Raw genomic sequence first — 15629 nt, forward strand, 5'->3', positions numbered from 1 at the left:
AGTGAAGATTGTGCATTCCTTGCACTGAATTTAACAGCACATTTTCAAGGTCGTTAGTATCTTCTCAACACTCAGTTGTATTTTGGTGTAACTTGCAAGTCTTGTCTAACTGGTCATCTTTCATGGTAGCAGTTTCTGCTAATTACTGTGAGATTATTCTCATGAGTGAAAAACTTAGAAAATTAAGCCTATTCTAACACGACCAAAAGAAGCTGGATTATAATCCCTCATTTCCCAGTATTTTTAAAAAATGTCTTAGATGACTTAAAAAATCATGTTCATGTTTTCCTTCTAAATTAGTATTTTATATACAATAAGCTATAAATGAGTATTTTCCTAGTACCCTGTGTACCTACAGAACAAGTATTTCAGATTTTCTTCTTTGTAACATTTGTTTTTAAACCATAACAAAATGTTTTTGAGAAATGAAGAATGGAAGAAGTTTTCTCAGCTTTGTTACATTATTCCTTGTAATTTCCTTTGTTTCATTGTGATGATCTCACCGTGCGAGACCATATTCCTTTAAATATATCTAACAACTAATTTCTGTATTTGCATTTGTATTTGACTTGGAGATAACTTTCCTCTTCATATGAGGAGGCGCACATCTTTGGTCTGATAGCTATTTAAAACTGTGATGTTAAAATCCAGCCTAGAAGGAAGCCGTTCAGTGGGAAGAACTGAAGTATTTTTCTTTCCCCATTATATCAGTATTTATACTCAATTGTTGGGAATAATATTACACACTGTACTGATTATCAAACATTTGGCCTTTATTTCACTGAATACCCCTGTCAAACATCCTTATTTCCTGTTGTGTAACAAGGAAATAAGGTCAACTAAAAGATGATTAATAACAAATCCTGAAACCATGTGGAATTGCTCATGTGGGATTTGGAATATGGGTGGGGAGCGAGGGTCTGGAACAAGAAGCTGATCAATAAAAAAAATATTTTCCATCCATTTCAATGTGTTTTTTTGTTTCCAGACTTTCAAAGAGTAATTTACAGGAGACAAATCTGGTGTAAGAGATGTATCTGCTGTGTTAAAACACAAGGTTTTGTGAGGTGCCCTGGAGAGGACAAATTCTGCTTGGCTCTGTTGATATCAAAGCTTCATTGTGTAGACTGCACATCTATTAGATAAATTCTTATTCTGAGCAGGGCTACAGCTCCAAAAGCAAAGGCAGCAAGGCAGCTTTCCTAAAGCATTTAGTTACTTGCTTTGGCTGTGAAATAGCAGCACTGATCTACTCAGACATCTGCTTTTCCATTAATACCCTCCAGACTGCAGCCAGAAACAAGACGTTCAGCCCTTCAATGGAGAGAGCATCATAACATCACTCCTTTCCTCTAGTGGAAAAGGCTTTTCTGCGGGAAAGGTCGATTTGTACAGTGTGCTTTTCATTGCAGCGAAGTCTTAAGATCAACTTTTTGAATATGTCCTCAGACTGAAAATGAATTAAAATTATACAGGTGTGGCAGGATCTGAAAACTTAATAGCTAAGACAAACCACCACCTCCAATGACAAGCTCTCATGAGGTTCTGAAGCAACAGTAGCTGTGCTGAAGCCGGGTGCTTTCAATGATAAGATCCTGTTTCAGCTGCACAGACAGTAAATTTCTTGCAGTGTATCTTCTCTTATCGGCTGCAGTGACAGAAATACCAAAGAGAATGTGACCAGCCATGGTCCCGATCACTTTGGTGTTGTTTTACACGAAAGCTGGAATGGTGAATATAGCTGATGTCTCTTAAATTAACTGTGTGAAAGTAAAGTGTTCATTCAAAGGTAGTAGTCTAGGTTCCCATGATGGCCACTGCAGAGAGACAGGTGCTTCCCAAGCATATTTCATTCTGCTTGGATACTTGTTTTAGAGGGAGTCTGGACAAGTTAGCCTAAATGCTTGCCATTAAGACATCCCTGTTTATGGCAGTGTTTGCAAATAATCCCTAATAGTATTTCCATGCTTCGGCTCAGGTCTGTCTGTCTGCATTTGTCTAGTGAGAAAATTGCTGGCAGCTTTTCTGATTGACTCCTAAGCTGATCTTTAAAGAGTCCCGTTTCTAATACACTACTTCAGGTAAACATTGTCTCTTCTGAATACAAAATTCCTGCTTCAACTGAGACAAGCTCTTCCTGTTCTCTCAAACAGTAACTGGACCACCCTATACCTGCAGTGCACTGGAAGGAGTTCCACTCAAGTGGTGCCTTTTCTAGAGAAGTTAGTTCTGCATTACTAAGCTACCAGACACTACTGTCCTTGTGACATTATAGCTGTAAAAATAAAGTGGTTTTTGGCTTTTTCACAAGGCATTTTAGACATTGGTAGGTCAATCCTGAAAGAAGAAAGTATGAGAATCTTTCCCAACTCTAAAAGTACTCATTTCACTCCGCTGACCACTGAAATGTTTTCTTTTTCTCACCCAAACTATGCAACGATGTTGCAATATTAACCAATGCATAAGTAAATGTGCTGTAATAACCGCCAAATGCAAACATCCCCTATGTGATTGTCTATAGACTTGGCTAATTGTCTAGAGCCTCCATTCTTTTGTTAAAGGAAATTCCTTTAACTGACTGGGCTCAGTCCAGTCACCCTGTTTGGAGACAACCTGCAGTTATTTGATTTTCATTTCGTAAGTACATTCTTACTATTATCACGGAGCATCATTGTCCCAGTTCTTCTAAGCTATTAGCATATATCGGAAAATCATTGAGGTATAGCAAAAGCACTAATAGATGCTTTGTAGTAGTTTCTTCAAAAGGCATTGTGTCTAGTGCATTGCACAAACCTGAAATTAATATTTAAAGTTACCACATAAATTAAAGCAGTTTTCCTCCACTCGTTTAACTACTTATTTTCACTTGCCACACCCACACTGGGTCTGGTGTGGGAAACCAGACTGATGCTGCTGAGTATTTTGGGTGCCTTTATCTGCACTAGTGGATACGTTGTCTTGGTAGCAAGTTATAGTTGGGTGGCATGCTTGAATTGTCACATCCTAATGAGTAGCTGTGTATTCACTAAGCCGTAATAACCGCCACAGCATATCTAGCCCAGTGCTCTGCAGGCTGTGTTCCTGACCTGTCTCTTTTCTGGACTTCTGGTAAAACTACTTCAGAGAGGTAAATGGGGAGAGAAATAATGTCTACTTTTGTAAGGTTACTTTATTACTGATTTCACTCCCTGAACTAATGAAGTCAGGCATATGTGAGCCAGCAGAAGGGAAGCAGTCCAGCTACAGGGAAGTAAAACCAGTGCTGCTCTTATTAGCTCTTTAGATAGCAGATCGCCTGAACTGTAATGTAACACTGCAACCTGGCCACATAACCTGTGCTTAGCAAACAGAAGAAAATGTATTTTCTTCAATTTACTGTGAAAATTTGCAAGGAGCAAGTTCCCCTTGCTTACATCCTGTAACAGCTGCCTTAAAAAATGGTGACTTTATCTTATATTTCATACCCCCTGTAAGCTTTTTACTGTACACAGAAATACCTTTCCTGAATTAAGAGAACAATTTCTCTCTTAGCCAGAAAGCAGATCTTTCAGAGCTTTGCTCTTGTAGCTTATATGCATTCCAAAGATCGGTTTTGCTTGGCCAGTAGTTCACAGGCAAGATTCTCTGATGGGATGTTTCTAAAAGAAGAAAGGATGAAAGGCAAAGAAGGCCCAGAGATAGGATGACTAGATAAAAGATGGGGAGAATGTACTTTGAGCCATCTATGGGCACAGGTAGGGAGCACTCAGTAGGAAACGCTGCATATGAGGCCTGCAGAGGGAAGCCCATAAAGGGTGAGGGATGAAGTGGATATGCAGAAATGGAGGCAAGGATGATTGGAGGTGGGGCAGGGGAGATGGACTGGAGCGGGCAAGGAGTGTGAGGCAGGAGAGGGAAGAGGAAGGCAAAGCCAGCCAGCTCAGGTGAGATCCACATTGCTGGCTCAGATCCACTCCTCACACAGAACCTTCAGGTAAAATGGGAATGTGGGTGGAAACTAACCAGGCACGTACTGCTCTGCAGCATACATTTGCTTTACCGAGTTGCTTCTTACCTTCATCCCTGTCCGATCTATCTTGTCCCCTTTTTCGTGGAGCATAATGTCATGGTCAGTGGGAGGCAACCAAACACAGAACCTCCTTGTATGACAGGGAGTCCTCTTCAGTGTGCCTATGGGCTTCTTACCTGTAGAGCTTCACGGTTTGTTGAGTCCTTAGCAAGCCATTTTATGCCTCAGCTTCTAAGTGCAGAGCATGAGTTAGGAGTGTGGAAACAGCCTGTCATTTTTTTCTTTTTTCTTCTATTTCAATGATAACAGTCCTAACAGTGGGGAGAGAAAACAAAGATGTGATTTAAATGAGTGGAGAAATGACAAGTTATACAACAACCACATATCTTTGATAGTCCTTTCATTACCATTTTCCCCCTTAAAAGTACTGGAACTTGACAGCTGCTTCTTTAATTTTTTGCCTTACTCTCAGTTTCCATTTTTTTTTAGAAGTAGAACTTTCACTTTGTTTAGTTAATATTACAATGAATCTCTTCTTGACTTGTAGTGTTGGACTTCCATGGCAGTCATTGCTTCCTCTCTGGTGGCTCTTTCTCTTCTGTTCTCTGTTCACATTCTTCATGAAATCCAGAATATCTTCCTATACTTGTAGTTTCTACTCATTTATTTTTTTATTTGCAAGACCTTGGCCAGCTAAGTGACTTCAGACTGGGCTTTTGCCAGCTCACCCTTGAAGACAAGGTTCTCTGTACATCTGCAGATACATAATAACCCTTAAATGTTCTGCTTGTTCCGTTGACGTGTTCTTTCTTATCTGTTCCCTACCCAGGTTACACTGATGAACTTACAACCATGGGTGTCTGAATATATCAGAATATTTCTAGACCATCTAAAAATGGTCTAGACCAAGCTTTTTCCATCTGTGCTCTAAGATAGCTGTGTATCAGGGTCCTGGAAGTCACTTAACTGTATTTGTGTGGGAATGTGCCTAAACTAGTATGATTTATTGAAAAGCAGGACAGATCATTTTGACCACAACACCAATGTGGTTTCTGATTGAGGCTAACTTGCTCTGACCAAGTCAGAGCACAGACAGCAATCTGGTATCTGTCCTCACCTTGCTATATAAACAAAACTTCAGCCTTTTTTCTGGATGTATGTTCTGTAGTGTTATTTGAACTGTGTTTCCCAAATTCGCTCTTTCTGTCTTGGCTTATTTTTAAGGTATGAAACTGAGCTGAGCCAAATGAGCTACCTTATGTGGTGTCCCTTCCTTCAGAGCCTGTGGAGGTTTTTTTTATGATTCAAGATGAGACATCCTTCCTATGTTCCTTTAAGTTTCTGTGAGTTAATGATGAACAGAAAACTGTCACAAATATCTAGCCTGACTCAAATCCTTTGGCCTGTTTTCAAGCAGCTGACTTCTGTGGTGTTTTGTGACCCTGAAGTTTCTTTCTGGAGGCATGTTTCTAGTTCTTTAAGGGTATGTTACAGATCACTTTTATTTGTAAGCTCCAAGGTGATCAGACTTCAGCTGCTTCTACTAACCAGGAGAATCATCACCAAATAGCTAGTTGTTGCTGGCCAGCTCACCAGACAGTATCTCCACTTCCAAAAAGAAGTGCTGCAACCCAGCTTCCCAGTCTGTCAGTAAAAACTGCAGTAAAATCCAGCCATCATTTTTCTTCTGGTTAACTGCGTGCCCTTCAACTGTTCCTGCAAAACGGTCAGATGCCATCGTATTGCAATGTTTTCTTAATTTTGTCTGCTAATTTTCATTCCTGGGAGCTGCTCCACTGCAGCTCCATCTGGCCTCCACATGAAAATGAGCTCACATGTTCTTGAATTGGATACCTCGCGGGGGATTTAGGCCTCTGTGGCATACCCAAAGTCCAACACAGGCCAGGGGCAAATCAAGAACCTCTGCCTTCACAGCTGAAGCATGTGTTAGTTCTTCACTGACAAGCAATCTTCTGACTTTTCTTCTGTGAGCAGAACTTTGGAAGTTCAGAGTGAGAGCTTTGTTCTTCTGCCTTTCTCTAGTCCAGAAATGGCTTTGGATATCTTTGCTTGCATAAATGTAATTATTAATGACTTTATCTCTTTCTCTGTTTTCCTCCTATTTTAACTTGTGTCCCATGAGGTGCAGTGCCTCTGAGGAGGCATCTCTTTCAATCACAGCCAGCTGGAATTAACTTAAAGGAATACTTCAGAGAGACAAACACCAACAGGATGCTAAGGTAAATGTGGTCCGGTTGCTACAAAGGTCTTATAAGGCATTTGAATGTGATACAGGGCCAACTTTCAGGAAGCTGGGTCTGAAGAGGTATTGTGAAATGACCCTCGGTCTTTGGGGAGTAAAACCCTCTCTGATATTTGGTTATTTTCTTTGACTAAGAAGTATTTTGTCATCCCTAGGGTGAAACTTTATTGTTCCAGTTTATTTCAGGGTTCTGATCATCCACATTACATACATAGTGGTTCACTCCAGGGCTTTCACTTGGAGCAAACTAACTTTTCCAATCTGAGACAAAGCATGTGCATAGCTTGGGCTCCAGGGTTTTCTGCCTCCCTTTGTGGGATGTGGATATAGCCAGCCCACTCCTGAAAGAGCCCTGGAACAGTATATATACACAACCTAGTCTGCACAAGCTGAAGTCGCAGACCAAGATTTACTCTATGGAAAAGATAACAAAGATAATGTAAGTGTGCTTGTGAGGGCTGTTTGTCACTTGTCATTATCTGCTTGGTGCAGAGACATTGGGTATCATGGGAAATAGCTGTACAAAAATTGCTGCCATTGTGTCACTGCCTCAGATGGAAGAGGACTCTGTGATTCCTGGTTGGATGCTCTACTGTACCCCAGTTTAGCAATACCCCAGCACTGTCATCATTACAAGAGAAAAGCAGTGACTGCGTTTGAAGAACATAACCCACCATCTGTGTTTCTGGTATTCTATGAGCCAAACACTACAGGCTAATGTGGTTTAGATTCTCACAAGTTTTCATTCTCTTTCTCCATTAAACCCACTTTTGGTTGCAGCTCACAGAAATGAAGAACCATTGAACCGAATCTTTCCTGGAGACAGGTTTGTGAAAGGCTCAGCATACAGGGTAGCAGCATTCTGTATCTTAAGGTCTGTAAAGAAACTGCTTTTAAATGTAGTAGCCATTTTTGTGGAATTCTGAAAAACTCCAGCAAAGTGGGATGGTCACTTAAAGAATGTTCATTGTAATATAGTTCACAACCACAATTCCCATCCCATGGCTGGTCAGATGGCTGTGAATTTTTGTGAAGGGTGTGTGTATATGTTCATGTGTGTGAAGTGTGAGACAAAGGGAGGCGAAGAATTGACATCATGAGAAACTTTCTCTTGCCTATTATCTGCCCTGTGAACCACTGCTTCAGAGCAACAATCACTATGCCTGCCAGAAACAACATTGTTCACTGCTCACTTAGTATTGTCACGAAGAAAACAGACTTTGTCCCACGCAAGGAAAGTACGCCTCTGATCTGTAAGTCATCTGTAGTAATTAGTAGTAAATTGCAGACAAATATGGATTCCATTTGTCTTTTGAGCTATTTTTTTTGCTTGGCAATATATGCACACTGTTGAGTTTCATTTCCCAGAAGCACAAAAGCTCTCAGTTCTCCTGTGAGGTCCAGTGATTAATTTCCAGGTAAGCAGAACAGGCTATGAGACATACAGAACAGCTTTTGAACTGTGGGCAATTACATGTTTTGTTCAGAGGGTACAATGGTATATATGGTATAGAAGCATGAGAAATCAAAGTCTGTTCCACACTAGGCAAATTTTGATGTGCTGTGGATCAGGATATTATGAGTTTCCACGCTTCTGCTGTCATCATGCAAGTTTCCGTAAAGGCTTGACTTTTGGTCGTCATTGATAAAAGTCAGGGCAGGATGCAATCCTGATATTTTGTGTGGGTAGCTACTTTTTCACAGTTGCCAGGACTGTGTTTTATGACAAAGATGCTCCTCCAACCATGTTATATCATATGATGAGCCAAGCCCCTTCCCTTTATACCGTCTCCAAATCAAGTCCATTCTGGGGGAGGATTGTAGGGCCAGAGCTAGAGGCACACATTCGCTTTTTGTCATACAGCACTGCATGTTCTCTCCTGTTCTTGGAGCCCAGCTGGATGGCATCTGGGGAAGTGGGGCTGAGGAGCTGGAACAAGTAAAAATTCCTGTCTGAGCAATATAGGGAATCAGACAGAGGCAGGAAAAGTTAAATCTTTTTCTCTGTAAATCCCATCCTTCCATACCTGTAGCAGAGCACTCCAAAGACAATCTTGACAAGTTAGCTAGGATTTCAACGCATATTGTCAGCAGAGCTTCTCTGCACCTTTACCCTTCTCACATTTCTGTCCAGTCACCTCAGGCTTCCCTGACTTTGTAGAAGGACATATGAGACTTGGTACTGAGTCAAATCAAAGGTTCATCTAACTTGTACTCTGTCTTCAACAAGTACCTCTGCAGATAGTCAGGACAAGCATAGGGCAGTTTCAGTGCCCATTTCTTAAGAATTTGGTGAATGAATTTTTTTGTGTGTGTTTAATATCTCTGGAAGGGTTTTTCTTATACAAATTTACCTAACTTTTTTTGAACTCATGTAAACTTCTTAAATTTCCTATTTCTCATGGCAAGGGACTCCAGAGTTTAAGCAGGTGATGTGTGAAGTATCTGTCTTTGCTTTAAACCTGTCACCAGCCACTATGCCATTCACCTAGCTCTAGCTGTTCTCTAGCTCTTATGTTGAAAGGGACAATGAACAGTTTCTCTGTACACATTTTCTCACTCTTTATGCTTTATTGACCTCCACATTATCTTCTCCTGATCTGTCAGTTTGAAGATTTCCGGTCTATTTAATTGTTCTTTATATAGAAATAACTTGAATTGTATACAGTATTCAAACTAGGAGTGCTTCATGAGTTTATACAGTGGTGTAGTGATGTTCTGTCCTGTTCTCTGTTCCCTACCTAATAATGCTGGCAGCTACATGCCTTTTTTGAATAAGTACTACTAGGTACTGAACTGTTGGCAACATGAAACTGTTAGAAGTCTGAGATGTCTTTCCTTAATGCTCATGGCTAAACCAGAGTTCAGCACTATATTACAAAAAAAAAAATGCAGCTTTATGCTCTGTGCGGATGCTGCATCTTATAGACTGGACACAAGAGAGAATGGCCTCATTTTTTCTTCTTTAACTCAGCAAAATCAGAAGGAAAAAAAAGACAACTGCTGGCACTTCCCTTGTCTTAGTTTTTGCTAACACTTCCATGCATGTTAATATGCCCTTGTGCCAATCTGCAGGGAAGACCCAGCCAGAGGATGTTCACTCCTTACCTGGACGTTTGTATGGTAAGTAAGCTGTCATATACGGTGGCACTTATGCACTGTATGCACTGTTACAGCTCTGTGCTCTTTATATAGTCAGGTTTTAAGAGGAAATATTCCTAATTCTCCAGTCCAAATCACTTCTATCTAGAGCAGGCTGTATGTGACTTGTATCATATATGGACTATAATATTTTTCTGCAAGATAGGTAGCTTTAGAAAAGTCTGGCAACCTCATTATAGTAGCTTTCTCTTCCCCCACCCCCACCCCCCCCACCCCCCCCGGCCAAGGTCTATCATTTTACTGTGAGCCAGCCCAGGATACATTCTGCATGTAGTTCTGCATGTAGTTAAGGTTTCACAGTAGGGGTGGTGACAGTGGTGTTTTCTGTAGCTGTGAAGTTAGGATTGTTCTCCCCCACCCCATCACTTGATTTATCAGCAATGAATATCACCTACTGCTTTATCACTAGCTGCTCGCTGTTGTGAAACCCGTTTGTAATTTGTCATACTCAGCTTGAATACCTTAGGATCTTTGGCAAATATTTTATATAGGTACCTAGATAATTTACGAGAATGTTAAATGGTTGAGAAACCAAGATGTGCTCCCTCTACATCAGTAAAAATTCATATCAATATTTCTTCTTCAATTGGTGGATACCTTTTCCAAACTCTCTCTCTCATCTCTCTCATCCTCAGTTCTTTGTCACTAGAAGACTTTGTCTTCAGATAGATTGCTTAATAGCACAGCTAGGGCCAAAAATGAAAACTGTGGGATGGCATTGGAGTGACTTGCCATTAGCCATGGAGTGCTCCAAAGCAAAGTGCTCTGCAGTGAATAATATGTCTCCCTGTATTTATTTCTTAATTTATGCAAAGTACTGCTTGCTTCAGATTAGTCATTCTCCTTCATCTTCTCAGCTGTGATTTTTATCAAGTGTTTCTTAACAGCTATGTAGGTTTAATATTTATTTGATTAACTGTGAAAAACTGAACAGAGAATTCAAATCGTAATGACTAGCAAGGAAAGAAGAGACTACCTGTTGGGCCTAGGCTCAAGTCTTGCTGCATTTGGGAGTCTGGTAGGGGGAATTTCAACCTGTGTTGAAATGTACTTCCACAATTGCATGGTTCTGCAAATGCACAGCAAAATTTTCCATGCAATATCCAGGACATTTAATTATCTGCTTGTTTGTTTTTTTTCTTTCATTTGTTTGTTTATTAATTTCTTGACATCTGTCAGTCTCTCTCTGCTTTTCAAGACAGGCCATTTGGAAAACTCTCTGGACACCATTTCTCTGTGTGTTTTCAAGGCCCAGTGGGACCCCTGAGCAGCAACTCAGCCTCTCTTTCCTCTTAAAAGTGACAGAAGAAGAAACAGAGGCATCCCTCTTTTGATGCACTTGCATGCTGAAGGTTACGGTATGATGGTTTGGAAATTACCCTATCCAGTAGTTTATTCAGTAGGATGTGAAGCCAGGTGATTTGCTAATGCCATCTGAGTCTGAGTGCTGCTATTGACGTTTTGTTCTGCCCCATCTCCAGAATTTGGGAATTGCACGCATCGCCTTTTGGGTCTGACAGAAAATAGGAGGGGGAAGAGCGACTCCCATCCACCTATGCACTAATAAATGCAAAGTAGAGGCTTGAGGTGCAGTGAGGAGAGCAAACAAGGCTGGAAATTCCCTCTGGGGACTGATGAGACTGAACCGCAATGCAAACTTGTTATGACCAACACCCCAACACTGGTGTGCCTCTGAGCTGCCCTTGCCTGCATCTCAGTAACTCGTGGGAAGGAACAGGAGTCCCTTGGCCGGAGCTGTGCCGTGATGTCTGTAAAGGCCAAACTGCAGCTTTGGTGGGAGTGAGTCTGGGGCAGGTGGGGTGTGCAACACCTTTGCTGAGTGTGCTGAAAATAGGCTGCAAAACCTGGGGCCCGGGCCAGCCTGCAGGCCGAGAGAGGCTACTGTGTGCCAGGAAAATGTCCCCGAAGCATTTATTTGGAAAGAGGATAGATAATAGGTACATGAAATGCTCTGTCTTCCTGTTCTAACATGCATTCCATAAAGCAAACACATACACATGCAATCTCAATTAACAAATGAGGCACAGGGAGCAGGCCCAGGTGAGGCTCTGTCGGGGCTGCTGCTCTTTCCAGAGGAGAGCTCTTCATCCCCAGGTGGAGGGATTACGCTGAGGGTGACTTCCCTGCTGCTTCCCTGGAAAAGAGATACGGGCTCATAAAAGCAAATGAAAGCTAATTACAGATTAATCTGTTATATTGTGGTGCTTAATGTTAACGCTTACTGTGAATTATTTTCCTCATGAAAAGCAGTGGTGCTTTGCCATGGTGGCTGTGGGGCCTGGTTTCACTCCCCGTAGATGTGGATCCTCTTTCCTAAGAGTTACTCCACATAGAGCTTTCAGAGGAAAAATGCGCGCATGGTCCTGAATTGAAGTTTTTGCAGGCTTGAAATCCACAGTTCCCTAATAATTTTCTGTCAAGGCAGCTAAGTAAATTTTTCAGATCCCTTTTGTTTTTCATCTCTCTTCAGATATCCATTGCCTACACGCTGTCTACTGTAGGTCACCCTCTGCAGTTTCCTCTTCATGATGCTTGTTTCAGCTCCAGGGTTTCTAAAACATTCTCCTGAACATGAAACCATGCTCAGAACTGCAAACACTGCCATTTTTACCTCACAGCTTTTTAACTCTTAATTAATTTTTGACTAGCTTTACTTATTAATATAGCAACATCAGACTCTGTGGAAGTTCCTTCTACTTTGCAAAGACAATAATGGGGAATTGAATGCAAGTTTGCAAATGCTTTTATTTTTCCCCTATAAAAATCTCAATTCCACTTAGATGCAAGGGGAACAAAAGGAGAAAAATGCTAAAAAATTATATGTAAGAGAAGAATGTGCATGAGAGGAAGGTGCGACCTATGACTAATGCTGTACCTTTTGAAAGAAAATGCAAAGGAGGTATCTGCTGTCACGTTATCCCTTCCTATGTGGTAATGACTGAGGTATGAATTGCAGAGACAAGTGTTCAGAGACCACACATGCACACACTAAGATGTAATTTCTAAGGAGGGGGAATTGCTTGACTCTGAATCCTGAATTTGAAAGTGACTTGGTTTTACTGCCTTGATTTTCCTTATTAAAGAGGCATCAGTTTGTATTAATACTTCTCCCAGTATTGCACAAAGAATTATCTCCCAGTGTGTTCATAACGTTGTTGGATTGAGCCATGCAGACCAAGGACTGGCTTCCACCTCTGCACTCTTTCTAGACCTTCTGTTCTCTTAGCTTCCACTGGGGGAAATTGTGACGACAAACTTTTTTTCCTACTTTATTTTGCCAGAGGTTTTCAAATGTTTATTTTGCTCTGCCCGTTCCCTGTGGTGAGAAGCTGGCTTCAGGAGTAGTTTCTGTGTTTTCTTATCAGTTCTCTATTGTACTTCAGTAATTTGTTCTCTGTTTTACTTCAGTCATTTGCATTCTCCAACTGTTTATGTGGAAAGACTTAATTTGTCATTGGGTAGGAAGAGGGGCATAGTATCAGTGTTTGTCTTTCAGGTGAATTTTACTTTATACAAAGTTGTCTTTCAGAACTGCTTCACTATCAGGCAGAAATCTAAAAGCTGAAGTCAGTCATGTTTTCTTATCTCTTTAACTATCTTATTCCTTATTTATTTTTTGCTAGTCCTCTGTGGTGGTGTCTCCCGCTCCATCCTGATGCTTATTTCCTGTCACCCTGCTCAAGTGACAGCCATCAGTGGCGGTCCTAATGGATGCATCTGGTCATGATGGCTGCATTCCACTCAAAGTGAGTTTGGGGGAGACAGGTAACAGCACAGTAGCTGAGGGATAGTTTGAACAAAGCTCCCACCTAACCACAGCGCTGGTCAAGATCCTACTCAAACTAAGTCTGACAGAAACTAACTTCTGTAGTCAGTATGCAAATATAAGTCAATTCTCTTACTCCATAAACAGTGGACAGCCCAGGACCCGTTGAGCAGGCTGCACGCCAGGATCTCCCCTTGAGCAGGGACGCCTCTCAGGGTTATTCCTCAAGGCTGAGAGATTCCTTGCTGCAACAATATTCTTGGTAAGTGATCCATAGTATGCTGAACTTTGAAATCCTAGTTAGGTGATATAAGGGATGAATTGTGCACATATAATCCTTTAGATATAAACTGTTGATCATGTCTGAGACTAAGTCTGGATCTAGCCACACCTAAACTCCCCTCTGAGAAGGAGTTTAGAACACAAGAGGGTCTTTTCCAAATCTCATGACTCAATGGGAGGGTCCCCCTGACAGTCTTCTCTGACCCTGTCCTTTGTGCGATAAATAATCAAGTGTACCTTGCCATCGAATATCGTTAAACCACTGTTGCATTTACTGTGAAACTTTGTTATATCGCTGTTCCATACCAATAAACATACTGCTGCTTCTCCCTTATGAGTGAAGTGTGCCGCTCCATCCGCAGCAGCCTTCCTGAAAATTGTTCCCGTCCCTAAATTGTTCCAGTCAAACTGTTAACTTCAGACTGAATTCAGGGACTGAATTTTAACTGGGGCTTCACCACCAATAACAACCATTTCAATGTAAATTCTCATTCCACAATTTGATTTTTTAGCTTCAGCCAATTGCATAAGAGGATGCTTTGAGGTGATTCCAGGTGCTCTTTGAAGCAGACTATTTGAGCAAGAGAATTATGCCAGAGATTTCAGAGGAAGAATTTGTGTAACCAGTCCCTGTGCCATGGTGGCTGCGCCACCACAGGGAACAGCCTATTGCTACGTCCAGGTAATTAAGTTACTCCCTTGGCTCCAATGGCTGCATGCTATGTTGGGGAGTTGAGCCTTGGCACGGAAACAACAATAACCAAGGTTATGATCTGACATACAACCCATTACAAAACTGCTTATCCTTGGCTGCTTTCTAGTTACCACACAGCTTCTTTTCCTTTTCAAAGGACGGTAACTTGGGGAAAGTAAACCAGCTAATTCTAAAAGCAGAACCTGTCCCCAGTTTCCTGTAAGGAAACTAGGCAACTATAACACAGACTGTAATCTGTATAAGTTTGTTCAAAGTTGGGGATTTCCACTTGACAAGCATTTCTGAAAACTGGTGCAATAATTATGAATGATGAATCTGGTGAAAAGTAACAACAGGAACAACAGTTTCCAGTAAGGCTGTCATGATAAGACCAAGTCTGCTAGTGCTGGGAATCCTGGGCAGAACTAGAGAGCAACATGGTGTGACAAAGGGAGAAAGTACTAAATGCCATTAGTGTCAATCAAGTTTAATGCGGGTGTGTGAGGAAGTATGACTTCCTCTTTTCTGCTGGTTATGGGTTATTTCTGATGAGAAAACCCCTTGGAATCTGCATAGATAACACTGAGCAAACTCTGGCTTTTGCAGGCTGGGATCTTTCTGTGCTCGTGGACGGCTACTGCTCATCAGAATGGTCCTGACAGGTTTGTTGTAGAACTGGGAAAACCCCACTGCACCTAAGGAGGGCACAGGTCAGTCAGGAAGGTCTAAGACACCGTTTTTTTGCCATGCCAACCGATCCAGTTCCCAGCCAGTTAGCAGCTACTCACATTGCAAGGTTAATGAACTTAAATTAGAAACCATTAAAACTCTCTACAGATTTTATTTTTCTTAATGCTATCCCGTGAAGTGAGCAAGATAAGGAACTTCAGAGGAGGTCAAGGACGTGGTATCCCAACTCCCTGGATACCTGGAACATCTGGAAGAAGAGGAGGAGGTTCTAACTATAGCACTAATTAGCTTATACCTTCCTGTTGGAAACTAGTATCTTCCAGTAGGATGCTTTCTATAGGAGGTAGGTTGAAGGCTTTCCAGTGGCCAGGCTTATGGTTACCCATTTGCATTTTACACTGCTGGGATTTTGAATTGGAAATTTGGGGTTTGCCAGTGGATCAGCAACACATGGAGCTGTCACTCTTCAGCTGCAGCAGTCAGATGATACTGTAATAGTTCTGTTTTCCATAGAGCTCCAGGGGTCTCAGAGATCTGCGCTGGTGAGGACAGTCATGCTGAACACACTCCAAGCTGTGTGGTTTATCACTGCTCCTCTCCACGTGGGTGTTGAGGGAATTGAACCAGCATTTTCACTTTTAATGAGGCATATTAAGTACAAAGTTGAGGAAGAGATCAATCACAGGCTGGATATGCTCTGTTTGCTGTAGATGTTTGCTCTTTTGCAGGCTAGCTCATGCCA

General features: G+C 41.6%; 1 protein-coding gene across 1 annotated transcript in view; it reads left to right on the top strand.

Annotated features, from left to right (window-relative positions):
• IL17REL (interleukin 17 receptor E like) overlaps nt 1-15629 on the top strand; it is a 123002-nt gene that overhangs the window by 51820 nt on the left and 55553 nt on the right. The window contains exon 17 of the mRNA XM_080393999.1: nt 1-15629. This exon is cut by the window's right edge and continues 55553 nt beyond it. Coding sequence (XP_080250125.1) covers nt 1-28 — 28 coding nt within the window. The 3' untranslated portion in view covers nt 29-15629.

This window comes from Falco punctatus, assembly GCF_963210335.1.
Source record: "Falco punctatus genome assembly, chromosome: 6".
NCBI classification, from domain to species: Eukaryota; Metazoa; Chordata; class Aves; order Falconiformes; family Falconidae; genus Falco; species Falco punctatus.